Below are 16,308 nucleotides of genomic sequence, written 5' to 3'. Positions count from 1 at the left end.
ATGGCATGAAACAAAAGCCCGTCGCGGCCCCTTCGTCTCACTTACGTCAAGGGAAAAAGGAAATCGAGCCACCAGAGCTGCAATAATAGCCATTTAATTCTTTCCCTTAGAAATTTTCAAGCAATTTACCCGCATACAATTCTGCATTATATTATGTATTATGCGTATTATGAAATTGCTTTCAACTTTTTTAATTGACAGCTTATTTCATGAATAATACGTTTCATTTAATGAACGTTTCAATATATATTTCGAAAGTCTTCAATACGGAGTATAAAATACATGTGAATTAATATTACATTCACTAAAATGTGTAAAATATTATCTCACATAGTAAAAACATATATCTATTTAAATTATTGCAGTATTAACTATCTACAACAGATAACAGATAAATTTATAATGTGATTTAAGGAAAAGAATATATGATATGTTTGAAAGTATTTTATCTTTTCGCTTAAATTTAATTACTTATTACAGAAATTTTTAATTAGAAGAAGAAATAATAATTTAAAATTATACAGGGTCTTAAAGACAATTTCCAACAGAAAGTTTGAGCATTTATAGTATGAACGGAAAAAATAACAAACATTTAATTAAAGTAAGTTATAAAAACTATGCTTTTAATGTAAAAAGTTTATATTTTCTTATACGAATATTTGATAAATTCCGTAAAAAAAAATAGTGTGTTATTATAGCAGTTGCATCAACAAGAAGAAAATGCAAGAAAATTAATATATATTATATTGATTCATGAGAAACAAAGTAAACGTTTTCTTAAATTTCCCTAAATAGGTTTCTTTAAACAATTCCTTTATTTCTGCGTGTAATGTATTATCAAGAAAAATATTTAAATTAACTCCAAATACAAACTTGCAGTTTAATTTGTGTTCGATAAAAAAAAGTAAATTTGTGTTGATAAAATTCTTTCTTTGTCAGTGAATATTGTACATTTTTGAAATCTTAGTTTCATATTTTCTAGGCGTCTTGAAATGCTATCAGTAAAATTACACATAATTTAAAATTTACAAACGGTCATAAATCATTTTTCACAATTTCATCACGATTATATATGTATAAATAATATTAAAAAATATAACTATCCGACACAAATCTCTACAGGCACTCTATGCACTCTAAAAAAAGAAAAAAATACACCAGTAAAATTCACTCAAACCCATTCCAACATGTCCTTACAATACTCCACACATCAATACATAGCTCGCATTCACCCAAACAAAACATCCAGCATCAAAGTTTCATCCAATAACATAACAAAACTAAATTCTATGAAAGAGAAACTCCTAAACAATATCCTATGTGAGTAAATGTACAGTTGCTCACGAAAGAATCCAAAAGCTTGTAGAGATCTATTACAAATATATTATATGTGTTATATCAAATATTTTGAAAATTCATTAATACTGTAACGAGATTTGGCTACCATAATTATATTGCCAAAGTTTGCAACAAATCTAAAAATGTGCATTTATAATCACGACAGTTCTCTCAGTTCAAATTTAGTCATACGAAAGTCCTACTAAATCATACGAAATTTAATACCGATCTTGAAACCGATTTATTGGTATGTGAATAACACAATGGTATAAAAATACTTTTTATAGTCACTATACATAAAAGGTTCCTATAATATATACTCAAGTATTTTTCTCAGCCACTGTACTGTGTGTAATTCCAACTACCAATCCACAAAACCCGAATTTCGCACAGGATTCCAGGTGATCGAAAGCACCTTAAACGCGTCACCACACAATAGGGAGGCGGATCGGTGAACCGGTCACGTCACGACGTAACGCAGGCCCGTTCAAGCGTATTCACGATCAGCCGAGCGATTCCCGGTTTTGCGATCGGATTGTCGTATGCGGAACACCAGGGCGGTGGTCGATTCGTCGATGGCGTTGCGGAATATTTGCGAATACACAACGAGACATCGGTAGATCGGGGCCAGATAGCCATCTATCCAATCGAATGGCGTCGCGTTCGAGCGTGCCCTGTGTATACGAGGTGTACACGAGGGAGGCGGGATAGTATCGTTGCAATGTGCTCATTGTTTCAGTACCACCGGATATCCTGGACGACTCCACCAGCACCGACATGGAGGTACGAGAGGGCAGCAATGTGACATTACGATGCGCCGCGACTGGTACCCCCAAGCCGAAGGTCACGTGGCGGCGAGAAGTTGGTGGCACGATCGCACAATCGAATTCACACGAAGGTACGTATTTAAGGAGTAAATGGAATGAACGTGACAGATATACTACTTCTTGGGTTTGCGGAGACTGTATTTAATACTAGAACTAGGAACTTATAATGAGTGATACCTCTTACAAATGTTAGGTTGTTAATAAGTTTATGCTGTATTTGTTACTCTGTTGTTCAGAAGCTTTCATTAAATGCAGCAGAAGGTTGATTTTGAAAATGCCTATTCTCATTAAATGCAATGGTTGGTTGATTTTAAAAATTCTCATTTTTCTTAACCCAACACCTCGTTATTTTTTCATGGATATTTACGTCAACCATGCAGTAATTTACCGACTTGTTACTTTGTTTAAAGAGAAACGTTGAAATATTATATGCGATTGGTATTACATAGCCTTAGATACAACTCAAAGAAACGTCCGGGTCGCCTTTTACACTATCCGCCATTCAACTCGTCTGCTACTCCTATTTGACCCATCTGCACCGACTGGACCATGTTTCCTTCTTTCGCACCTTGGGTCCATTTATGCCTGCTTTCTCGCTGCAGGCATTGTTATCCTGCAATCGTCCTCGCCTCGTTCCGCGTATATTGCCACTTTTCTCGCACCGGGAAGCATACTTTCCCTGAACCTTCTTCTGCCGAATAAAGCTGGGAAAGACACACGACTCGTTCGCCTCTCTGATTGCATGAGATCTTTATTGCGACGATAGAGTAGCAACGCCTGGGTTTTGACAGCTGCGCCAGCTAGATGAGATCGCGCCCCCTGCTCGTTTCTTTGGCGTTTGTGCTTGGACGCGAGATGTCTTGCAACGAATTCTAGCTCGTGTGAGTCATGTGTTTTGACTCATCTTAAAGTGAATGATGGAGTTAATTTCTAGTCTGAATGGGTGTTTTACAGATTAAACATAAAATAATGATATGTGCGCTATAAGATTTGTCACACAAATAAAAGTGAGTTAAGTATACTGTTTTGAAACGTAGATCATTCAAAAATTTTTCATAATCATATTTGACGGATCAGAAGATAATTTGATTACATATAGTTCGAGCTTGGCTTTATCTTACCCTAACTCATCCATTTCGATTAGTTTCATATATAAATTGAACATATAGTCCCTTATACAAAACAATGGAGATTTAGATTAACAAAAATTGATAGAGTCAATAAAAGCAGAATATAGATTGAATTGCAATAAAATGAATGAGAATTTTATTTCTATGGAATATATGAATATAGATGTTTATTTTATCAGTTTACAATTTTGTTTTGTTTATTTTTCCATGTTACAATTTTATTTTAATAAAATTCAGCACATGGTCCCGATTTAATACGAACTACTGTGTGTGAGGAAGCATAATTCAATTTTGCCAAGGGAGGATAATAATTAAAGTCGTACTTCGATACAGTTTAACGCGGTCTGTAGAAATAAAACTTGACTCAATTATAATTTTGCGAAACGTATAGAAACAGAATAAAACAATCGACGAAACGAATAAAGTTTGAACTATGCATCAGTAGAACATTGTATTTATGAATTTAAAGTTTACTAATTAAATTAATTTAATTAAATCAACTTTAATGAAAGTAGTATCTATAGTACTCATTGTTAGTAGTTTAAGATTGATGTTTGTAGAGACTATTATAATATCTTACGCTTACAAATTAATTTTCTAATGTATTTACATGGATATGCATATTTATTTCTTTATTTATCGATAATTATGTAAATATTTGCGATTAACTTATTCCACTGCTGAAACTGTATTTTTCTTTAAAAAGAGCGTATCTTTCTTTACTTCTATAAAATTCTACTTTTGTCAAAGATAGCATTAATTAAACATTAGTTTAAATAATGTTTGTTCCAACTTTGATGCTTACTGTTTTCCTTGTCGTTCAAAATCTTTCTGCTAAAACACATACATTAAAAGACACAACAACTGTGTCAGTAGATATTGTTGAGAGTATGGTAGCTCTGTTTAGTGCATATGCTGCATGCACAACGTATAGGTCTATAGCAGCGAATGGATTAATCCATTGAAGACCAGACAGCGAAATGATGCACGAATTATACGTAAACGCTGCATTATTGTTCTATACCGAATTTGAAAATCTTAATATTCGATTGAAAATTATAAATCTCAAAATCTGAAAATTAAAAACCTTGAAAGTTTGAATATTTGGAAATTAGAGATCCCGCGTTAACGCAACTTCATTCTTTGATAGGTTGATTACATCAAATATCAATTACCTGTTTCTGGGATTTTTACGAATACTTTAAGTCATAAGAGCAGTGAACATTTTTCATTAATGAACATTTGATTATTTTAGCAAACAATTATTAATTGTAATATATTAATTATAATGAAATATGAGTCGAAAAATATTTTGCGTTCGGTACCAGAGCCAAAAGTGAATCCAGTTAAGCATTGATCGTGTGCTTTACTGTTCATGTGTTATAATTGATTGACGTTCTACAGTAATACGTTTATGGATGTCGCACTGTGTTATTCTACGTGTTTTCGGTCATCGACTTCCCTGTCACACACGCAAATATAACGAGAATAACATCATTCAAAAACGGTCTTGTCCTATTTCGACGATATATTTGACATACATATTATTCGCATAAACTTACACGTAAAGCACAATACATCCAATTACAATTCAGTCGAATATCATTCGTTATTCAATTAATTATTCCCATTTCTATAACATACTGATATCAATCAGGAATTATTGACGACCTAGAGCATTCTGGAGAATTCTAATTTATAATGGAACGAGTCACGAAAACATTCGGTGAAAGAGAATTGTTAATAAATTACTAATAATAATCAGTTTGTGATACGTCGAACGGATCTACCGCCATCGTCAATCATATAGAGATGACACTAACGATTACTGAAAAATTATTGATAACTTAATGATGCTTATCAATATACCAAGTGATATCGCCGAGGTACCGGCGAGATAAATAGAAATGACTACAGAATAAATAGAACGTAGCACGCAATAAATTTATCACTATACTGCAGATTTTTTACAAATTCATATTTTTCACCCACTATATATTATCATGTGTATTCTGTACGGACATTTTATATACTTTTTGGGCCAGATACATTTTGTAAATGTCCGCATCATAAGAATTTTCAAAACTGCATTTAAAATCCTTTAAGGACAAATATTTCAATCCTGAAAACTTTTCAATTTCCTTTTTTTTCCTTGTCGCAGACCAGTCAATTAAACGCCATTCTCCTTGACGTACTCATTAAGCACGATGCACTTCAATTAAATAAACGAACAGCGTTGAACAGTGCATCTCGGAATCGATATGCAATAGTATAGACTAATCTATCCTCCAATTCGGAAATCGATACTAGTCGGCTTCCTTATCTATTTCTGTCCAGGTGGAATCGATGTGACGAGCGTTTCAGTTTTCAAGCCGTCAAAGCGTCCATCGGTCGTTTTGTCTATCCTTTTGCCCCTTAATTACCATTTCTGACCCCTTATTCGAATTATTCAGTTGTCTATCCTTCGTGCCACTCTGTCTCTTTACCCGATACGCAATTTCTCTGATCCAAGTCCACCCCTCCCCAGCTCCCTCGAGGCGCCATGACTGTTCAACCCATTCCGTGACTAATTGCACACGGAAGTGCAGGGGACGTTTCGAATTGTACGGTCTGCAGGTGCGTAAGCAAGAGGGTTAGCCTAACCCTTTCTCTGCGCCCTTCTCATCACCCTTTCCTGGGCCGGATCGTTCTCAATCCTCCTCGTCCTTTCCAGACTCGAGCTTAAACACTAAGACTACGAACAGCGGTGACAATTGCGAAGCGTTTGTGGTTTCTCGTTTGAGCGAGCCAGGCGACAATTTTTTAGCCACTTTAGCCAGATAAATGGCCAAGGTTCTCTTCCCGTTAATTAAAATCCTTAATTCTAGACTCTTAATTGATGAAGGAGTTGAAGTCTGGAAGGGTTGAACGATTTCTTTTTAAAACAACTGACAATTTCGGAGTCTGAATAAGAATTGGAAATTGTGGAAGCGACCATGAACTGGAAAACTCGGGATCCCGTTTCTGCTTTTCTTAAATCTTTCGGAGCTTAACCTGAAACTGTCTTTTCTGCCCTTAGATGAAATAAGAGCTTTTCTTCTCACCTCGTTTGACAAATCGTTCGATTACGTTTGAATAGTCGGCTCCCGTCATGCTTCAAGTCGCTTCTTCAAGAGCAAGAATGTGACGTTTGGGAAGAGTTTTGGTAATTTTTAGCTGTTAGAAGTTTCTTTTCTTGTAAGAATTGAAGTAAAGATTGCTTCGTTACACAATTTTCTTTACATTTTATAAATTATGTTTTCATATGCAAATACCAATACTTTATGAGTGTTAACACGTGATAGACAGGTTGGTACATAATTATATATTTGTATGTATATAAGGTTATAGCGTATATTTGAAAGATTGTAATAATATCTTAGTACATCTAGAACTTTTTGTACATTGAAACTAACATCGTCAGTGACGTTTTACAAAACACAAGTTACAATTTATCGATAAGTTGTAAATTCTGTGGCATAATAGTGACATTTTTCATCAGAAAACGAAATTTTACAAGAAAATCTTCTGAATTACAAGTGATACAATTATCCTATTTGACGTAAAATTTCATCATTAATTACTAAATCATCTCATACGAGAGTGTCAGTCTCCTTCGTTCGAATATACGTCAGCTTATCGTATCTATTCACATTCTACGTGAATTTTAACTGAACCAATCCAACTTCAAACATCACGTAGAAGGAAGAATCCTCAAAAATCGAATGTCTTCAGGTATCTACTGAAAGCTTTGGAAGCTGTATCTATAGGATGTATCGGATCCGAAGTTTCGATATAAGAGAGGATATGACCTATACTAGAATGAGAAGGAATTTCGCTGGTCTGGTTAGAAGATAGGAATGAAATTCCGGTGATTTATTCACCGGATGAACTTTTTCTCGTACTAGTCTGGTTTTAAGGAATCGTTTTAAGCATTTGTCGCCGTTGCTTCCTTTTATTCTTCCTATTCGCTTCTTATGCGCTTCTCCTTCGCCCAGCTGTCGGTTCTCGACGAGAAGCGGTTCGATTCCATTAGGCGATAAGTAAAAGAAAAATAAAATATTCCATCAGTTCTGTATACCTATTTCTATTCTTCCGCCTTTTTCCCTCCTATCTCTCTGTTTCTCTCACTTGTACTTTCGAAACGACGTTTTGTCCTTTCGCAGCAGACACGCAAGGCCGAACTTGATGGCGCTGGTAGATGAAAAGCAAAGTCTTTTCCCTGGTGAAGCTTCCTGTCGGTAATTTCAGAACAGCTAGAAGCGATGCTCCCGTAATTGCCCAAGTACGAATAGCTTGACACGTGGAATGAATTTCGACGGGCTAAACGATCTTCTCAACAGGTGTTTAAAGGGATGTGCCTTTTTTGCACCTCTTTCAATGCACTCAATTAGGGTTGCAGCACCCTCTCCTTTGAACTACGAACTTAGTCTTCTGCCGTATTGGTAAAATGTCTTTTCGAAGTTTTAGAAAGTTTATAATGAGTTGAAAATGAAAAATATTTGGATGCTCTTTACCTGTATTTTCATTTTCTGTTCCTACGCAAATTAATTATCATACGGTGGAGTTGTTCCGTAATGGGAAATTGAAAGTTAGAGATTGAAAATTGGTAATTTGTATTTGGTAGATTTTGGCCTTTGTGTCTTTTATATCTTAGATGATTAATTATTAAACGATGGAGCGAGAAATTGAAAGCTTTAAAATAATAGGAGATCGGATATTAGAAACTGAAGATCCGCAATTAATAATTGGTATTTGGTAGTTAAAAGCTATTAATTGGACATAGAGAGTTCACGTTGCTGGAAATTAGCGAAATTATCAAATATCGTTTATTGTTTCGTCAAAGTTGATGATTAGCAATTGGTTATTGGAAATTTGATTGATTAAGTCATCAAATGTATTGGTGTGTTTATTGCTTTATGCAGATAAAACAGAAAACACACCACTTTAAATCTCAAATTCTGTATTATTCTCAATTACGTCATAATTTTATTTATTAATCGATGACGATTGCAAAATGGTTATTGAATATTTATGAATATATTAGTTGTTAGCACTTGAAAATTTTAACTTGACAGAAACTTCATCGAATAACAAATTCATTATTTTGAACTATATCATACCGTAATTAACTACTAAACTACAATTTAATCATAACTTAATCTATACCATAGTTTAAAGTAAAGAATAGTAATAGTAATTCTATTTAGTGCCCCATATTTTTTGTCTGCAGTAATACAAATCAGCAATTTATCTTTATTCGATAAAATTCGAAGACCTTTAATAGAATTATTCGTATCGTGCAATACCTGGTACCGTTGTTTGAAGTAATTTCAACGTAATTCAACGAAATTAATTTCCTCATATCAGACTATAGTTATCCAATAAATACTACTGCGAAAATGTAGTCACGTTCACAGTAGTGAAACGTAATAAAATTTACGTAATTAATTATATTGGCGATGAAACGAGACTGCGTTAGAATAAAATTCAACTTGTTGTGTCTGCTCTACATTCACGATCTTCATCGTTGAAAATTCAAAAATTGTTTACTGACTGTCTCGGACCTCGCCTGTTTCGATAGCATAACACGCAAAGCGCTTTTTATGAGATTAAATTTCAATTTTCAAATTGGCCATCAATTTCGCAGATCAGCAAGCGGCTCTAAATCAAAAGATTCAAACAACAAAGAGGCCAGCGAGCAGGCTTCATAAATTCTACTTTGAAGTGGCGGTTTCGTTTAAAGTTTTTTATACAGAGATTAAATTCGAACGAGTACATGATCCTATTTGAGATGATATCGTAAATTTTTATCAAATTTTCTAATTTTGTAAAAAGGAAAAATGCAAAGCTGCAAGTTGTACGCGTTGGAGAAGTTCCTTCGTAAAAAACTTCTAGATTATTTCTCTTAAGGTGTTGACTGAATTTTAGAAGAATTTTGATTCTAAATGTATGAAATTTTCTTCAAATCGTTAAACTTTCGCAATGAAACTCTGAAACTACTACCTGCCTTTATTTAGCGGCTTAATAGTTATTTTAGCTTGCAGATTTCCCTACACTTTAAATGTTTTTAAGGAAAGTTTGAAGTTACTGTAGTCGCACGTTTATATCTATTTTGTTAAAGAAGGGGTTGTTGTGGTGAGAATGTTGTTTTGTAAAAGTAGCTATTAGAGTAAAAATTGGACGAGAAAAATGTTAATCAAATAACTGGATACTCCAATCACGAAACTCGTACATTTAATTCAGAATGATTTATCATAATCATATTCAGCAGAATTGCAATATCTCAAATCCAAAATCGATATTTCAGATGATTTGTCTCTTTCGTATTTCTATAATACCGACATACTGAAGATTCTCTCGTTTCAGATTCTCAAATTACGTATGTCATTGAAGTTCATAAAGTCAGGAAATTAGCATCTCCTTTCGCGGTTTCTACCATTACAGTCGCTACTTTAATAAATTGTCGGTACGGAGAATTTCACGGGCCACAGAGGAGGTTTCGTTAAACGCGGTTACATCACTTACGTGCCCCTTCAAGCGATCTAATTAAATCTCTTAAGTAGGTTTTCCGTTTTTGCCTTGCAACGTTCACCCACTCGTATCCAGTGCATCGCACTCTGACTTCTCGTGGTTCGAATATTTTCCAGCAGATTACAGCCGTTCCACGGGTATAATCATATTTAACGTTTACCAGCCTTAGCAGCAACCCGGCGGCAACGTTATTACTCGTAAACATAGGCATTGATTACGTAAACAGCTGGCAAACTTTATAACAATTCACCTATTTCGTGTAGTCGCCATAACGAAAATATGCACTTACGCTGTCCTTTGAAATTACCGAATCGGCTTAATTTTGATATCATGTAAATTCAATTTCAAAATTACGAATGACCAGCATTTTTTTCTTATTTACTAATTATTATTGTTTTTATTATTATATCATTTCGAAAAATATAAATAACGAGTGTTACGATTTTATTATTATTATTATAGCACGGTGAAGCTGATTTTATTTAAAAGTTAATATACGATAACTGCAAATTGATATTTGTAAAAGATCTGGTGTTTGAAAAGATTTTTGTCTGCATTATATAGATTTTAAACTGTTCTTTCAAATTAATACAGGAAATATCTTGATTAATTCAAGTACTTATGCCATATTTAATACCAATGCGTAATACCAAAGAATCGTTCATTTCATTTTATATTTTATATCATATTTTTGATGTGTCTGTAATTTATGATTTACTTTTAATTTTATAACGTACATTAAATTTTACCTGTAATTCCAACAGAATTTATTAAACATCACTACTGTGAATATGACTCAAACATTAATCAATTTCTCATGGTTAGAAATTGTATAATGATTTTTGATAATTTCAGTTCAGAATGTTTGCTTTTAAAATAAAAATAGTCTAATAATAAATTTCATAAACTTTATTTCTCGAAGGAAGAAAGTCAGTAACCTCATGATATTCGTTGTTTTATAAACATACTTGATAGGAATCTGTTTTCTCCGGCATAATAATTTCCTAGTTCAGGAACGGAAACCCACCGGATGCTTCTTAAAAAGTCTCTATCTATGCAAAGGTTCAAGAATGTATTTTAAGAGTTCATTCCTTCACTTACGATTTTTATAAATAGTTAAATGAACAATTAAAAAGGAAATTCTCTACTTTCTAAATTAGCTAAGAATAATCAAAATATTCAAAATATTATGATATAACTATAAATTTATGTGTCGGAAGATATTTTGTACGAAATACATTGGTTCTTTCATGACAGACAAATGTTTATAGCCATTAACTGCATTTAGAGAATTACAGACATAAGGGAAGATTGATAATGATTACTTGGGGTGTGAAAGAGGAGCTTATGGCTATCCAAGGTTTTGGGTGAACGTGACCGAATGTGTATACATGTTATTCTATCTAGCTTAAGTAAAAGGGGATATAAATTAAAGGAGAAAAATCTGTCAGCATAAAATATTCAATTTATCCTACGACCAACTATCAAACTGGTTTATGTCAGATTATTAATATCAAATCAATTTCAACCATCAAAAGATATAAAATACGATTCGATTTCTTATAATATTTTATAACGAAGCAGCATCAGTCAGCTCCAACATTCCAAATATCAGAGTTATGATCCTCGACTTTAACTGCCGGAATAAATCTCTACCACTCCACTTTCTATTCACCGAAAAACCTTTCATTTACTCGAAAAATCAACTAAACCAGAAAAGGCTGCATAACAGATATTCAAGTGAATAACCTATGTGAAATCGACTGCTTAATGCACTGGGATTTTACGCGGTAGCACTATTTGACAGCTTTTATTTGAGATTCGCAGAGCTGGACGAGCGCGATAGCGATTTTTCGGAAGTATCTCGGTTTTAAACGTTCCCGCAGCCGCTTATGGTGAGGCCAACAAATGAAACACGCACTTCTATACATTTGTATGTTTTGTTACAGTAGGCGAGGGCTCGGTGTTGAAGCTAACGCGCGTCACACGTGCCCATATGGGACCGTATCTATGCATAGCGTCGAATGGTGTACCTCCAGCAGTCAGCAAGCGGATCGTGCTCAATGTTTACTGTAGGTTTTTTGCTAAAAATACATTTTAAGAAACTATATAATATGTACACAGGCTCACAATAGTATTTTAACATTTACCATAAAAAATTTGTGTGTATATGTATTTCATATGTATCATTTAAAACATTTCGAAGTGTAATTAGCACTGTAATGAGACACGACTGTCATAATTATATTAGTCAAATTTGAAACTATTCTGGCAGTGTATATAAAAGTTCTGAGATATTTAGTTTTATAATCATGGGATTAAAACTTAAGCAATTGTTTAATAAAGATGTTGGTAATTATAAAATATAAAACATTTCGAGATAGTCTCCTGAGAAAAAGTTTGCAAGAAATTGCAAAGAATTACTTTAACTTTATTCGAGAATTCAACGGAACATAAATGATCTCTCGTGCGAGGATAATGTTACTTAATTATTCGAACAGCATGTATCATGATTAACTTGTATAACTATGTTTCTGATTTCATCTGATTTCTTAAGAAATGTATTTTTCTTACTGTTCATTGCTCCACCCTATCAAGCCAATGATATTCAATTATCTATGCGAGAAATACATTTAATACGTTTTATATAACACTAAATAAAATTGTCAATATTCATAATGAATTTTTATCCTACTTAGATTAATAACGCAAAAAAGATTCTCAGAACCAGATTCAGAATATCAATTCAGAACTACAGGAATAAATTCCAAATAAATATATCAAGTTTTGAAAATTCATACAAACAAAGAAACAATCCTATTTGTATGGGATTAATAACGAAAAAGAATTAAATCGTTTGTATATATAAAAAATCCTTCGACTCGTAAAGCAACTAATGGCATTCCAGCTTGGCACAAAGACAAACAACCGGAAGCACTAACAGTGCATTATGCACATGTGTTGGAAAATGCAATTTAAGGTCTCGCTATATGGCCGTGGATCTGTCGGGAGAACGGTACCATAATGACGCCACTTGGGAGACCGTGAATGGCAGATGCAGGGGACCATTGTTTCCGGCGCTGAAGTAACGCCTTAAATATTGTCTGCCGGCGGCAAACCTCTGCTGTCACGAACCGACCTGTCGACTATCTTAACGGATTGATTAAAATGAGGGCCCTTAAAACGCACGCTTTGAACTGAAAAAAAACCACTGAAATTCCAAATTTATTCATTTCTTTTTTCTCCTGTCGCTTTTATTAACACCATGGCGATCGGTTAGTTTAGAACGTTACTTTTACGTAGAACGTAGAATTAAGATTTTTATTATATTTTTAACAAAATTCAATAACTTCGAATATTTGAAAAATGCAAAGATTTGATAAATTGAATGGGATGTGGAATTCCATTGAGATCTATGAAATATGGATATAATATATTCCTATACTGTTCCTAAATTTCTAAACTATTATTACATTTTCGACCCTAATGTAATCGACCGTATGCCTGTAACTGAACAAAATATTTAATATACGAGAAAAATTTTATACGAATTATTATCAGAAATTGTTTTTGCAGTTCAGCCAATGGTATGGATCGAAAATCAGTTAGTGGGCGCTTATGAGGGCCAAACTCTCGTCCTGGAATGTCACAGTGAGGCTTATCCAACAGCGATCACTTATTGGACTAGGCCATCCAATGAAACGATCACAAATGGTACGAAAACATTGAATTCTTTCCTATAAAAGGACATCCATTTCGCTTCCTCAATTCTTATTTTAATGAGTCGATTAAATGAGTCACATATTAAAGGTAAACCTTCGTATTTTTAAAGTTTTAAGTCTGCCCATAGAATATACGTTAACTTGTTTATATTCCATAACTAGTTTATGTTGAACATCTTTGTCTTACTTGGTAATTCTTGAAAACTGTACGAAACTCGCGTATTTACGAATACTAAACAGTGATCAAAATTCTAAGATAATATTTAAAGTCTAAAAACGTTTGCATTACAAATTATGTAATACTAGTAAAAAATGTATCATTGCGGGTTTCATGCCGAATATAACCAAGAGTTTCAAAGAAAATCAACATTCATTAGAATTCTGATATCGTGGACAATTCTTCGACCAAAACTTTTACCAAAGAAAATTCTACTATTTTATATAATTCGATATACGATGACCACAAAAAGTATTATCACATATCCTTATTTTCCAATGAAACGTTTCTTTATCAGCTCCTATATTTTTCATTTTCGTAGTATCAAATATTTATAGTCATATAAAAGTATTACTAAATGATACGAAATTTAATATACTTGGATCTAATTGATTAGTATGTAAATGCTATAATAAACACTATGATATGCTAATAATTTTTGTAGTCATCGTAGGTGCTATTAGAAAAAGTGATTTGTATACATACATAATGACCCACTCTCAGCTCGAAGACGTAGTTTCCGCGCCTTTTATCTCGGCACTGCGTCATTCTTGTTGGAAGACGCGACGGAAAGTTTACGTACAAGTAATGCTAATGCGGTTATACCTAATTGTTTCAGTCTAACGTCGTTGTCTCGCTAAACGTAGCCCCGACTCTTCGTGATAATTGGCGAAGGGCGAGCGTAAAGGAGTACCCGCGTGAAACGATAAGGCGCCTGCGTCTCGTTTCATCCCCCTCTCCTCTAAGGATGATTGTAACGCGACAAAATTAATAACGTATCTCGTCGCCCGCCCACCTTCTTAATTTCTATCTTAATTCCCCTCTTTCGTGCACGAGTTACGATTATTTTTAATTTTACTGAACAGCGCGAAAGAATTTATTTCTGGATTAATTAATACGTCGATTGGGTTTTGAGCGTGAGAAAAACCTTGGCTCGTGGCGTGACAGGAACTCGTTAAATCCACGGTTTGAATGAAACGAAACAAACGCAAGAAATCGGGATACAGCAAAAAAAAGATGACGCGTACGTGCTGAAATCGTATTATTCGATGGCCGGAACCATTACGGAAAACATCCTGCGGAAACGTTACTTTTTGATACTAGATTTACCGAAAAATTCTGTCGACCTTTGCTTGTGTATCTACGATTTTATTCGGAAGTTTTTTACGAATCATAGATAGACTTCTCACTCTTACAACAAAAACTATTAAAAATTGGACGCATATTGCAGGAAGTTTGATCAACAAATCGTTCTATAGCAAAGTGTACCCTAACATCGTTGGGTAATGTGATCTTCCATTGTGACTGAACTTTGGTATTTTCTTTTGAACATTTCCGGTGTCGTTCGAAAACCATTCGCGTATGACGCCAACGTAGCGTCATTAGCGATCAACTTGTTAAACGTTACAAATAACGAAATTTATAATTTCCTTTTCGTATCCTCCCTTCGATAAGCTGGTAGTTTGTTTAAATATTTATGAAATTCTTAGATGGAAAAAATGTTCGACGTTCCAAACCTGTGGAGTGTAGAGGCGCTGGAAGAATATTTTAATGGTGATATAATAATTAATATTTTAAGAATGGAGAGTTGTTCTAGAGCTACACAATCGCCATATCGGTAGAAAACAGTTGTGAGTAATATGGGATATTATATTGCAGGCTTAATGATTGAAAACTTAGTTTCAAGCAATTGATTTCTTTTCTTGGAAAGAATACCAATGTGAAGTAAATTATTTTTCCCATATGGGCAGTAACATATTATCACGAGATACTCGATGTCGATGGTAAACTTAAAGTGTAGTATCCCTTATATTCTATCTTCCAATAAAAGCTATGTAGCAACTTACAATTCAAATTAGTTTCTACATAAGAATAACAAGCATATGTACATTTCATTCATCATGTACAACTCTGATTAAATTCAACCTTTAGCACTAAAACACGAGACCTGCCACCAGGGAAAAATATCATTTACCCAAAAGCTTAACCTAAATTCCTTTAATTTTTCCAACCACGCTGCACACTTCCACAAAAGCATAATAAAACTTCATTTGCGTTACCTGCACACGTCCCGTCTACTTAGGAAAAATATTAGACGACGAGAAAAACAGACACCCGATATATGCAAATATATAAAGCGAAATACGCGGCCATAGAAAAATTATTACACGTTAGAACGCCAGACAAACGACGTATACTGATAAGCCCAGAGCTAATGTCCCACATTTTTCCATTGTTAGACGTTTTAGTGTCGAACGAACAACAATGAATATACAATGTGGATGTCATCCGTCTAGAGAAAATGGCGATCGCGTAAACAACATCATGTATCCAGCTCACGTCGTTTCAAAATGTTTAAAACGATATAAATAGTTAATTTGTCAAGCAAAATTTCCTGTTATTCCAAGTAAATGTCACACCTCCTTTATCGTCGTCGTTTCGTAGCAATTAAACGAATTAGCTTTTTAACCGGCGACGAGAGCAATTATACGACCACGAGATTAATGGCGTAACTCGCGGGC

At 34.1% G+C, this 16,308-nt stretch overlaps 1 protein-coding gene across 3 annotated transcripts in view; it reads left to right on the top strand.

Annotated features, from left to right (window-relative positions):
* LOC138183593 (lachesin) overlaps window positions 1-16,308 on the top strand; it is a 164,145-nt gene that overhangs the window by 131,103 nt on the left and 16,734 nt on the right. The window contains exons 4-6 of one of the 3 annotated variants that reach the window (XM_069120761.1): window positions 2,078-2,236; window positions 11,800-11,919; window positions 13,424-13,561. In XM_069120761.1, coding sequence (XP_068976862.1) covers window positions 2,078-2,236; window positions 11,800-11,919; window positions 13,424-13,561 — 417 coding nt within the window. Of the gene's footprint in view, window positions 1-2,077; window positions 2,237-11,796; window positions 11,920-13,423; window positions 13,562-16,308 lie in introns of all 3 variants that reach the window. The other 2 variants (XM_069120760.1, XM_069120762.1) reach the window with 2 other exon arrangements.

The sequence above is a fragment of the Bombus flavifrons genome, chromosome 9, assembly GCF_040668555.2.
Source record: "Bombus flavifrons isolate JBK064 chromosome 9, iyBomFlav1_principal, whole genome shotgun sequence".
Classification (NCBI taxonomy): domain Eukaryota; kingdom Metazoa; phylum Arthropoda; class Insecta; order Hymenoptera; family Apidae; genus Bombus; species Bombus flavifrons.
The sequence above is the reverse complement of the archived record's forward strand: the minus strand, read 5'-3'. Positions and strand labels throughout refer to the sequence as shown.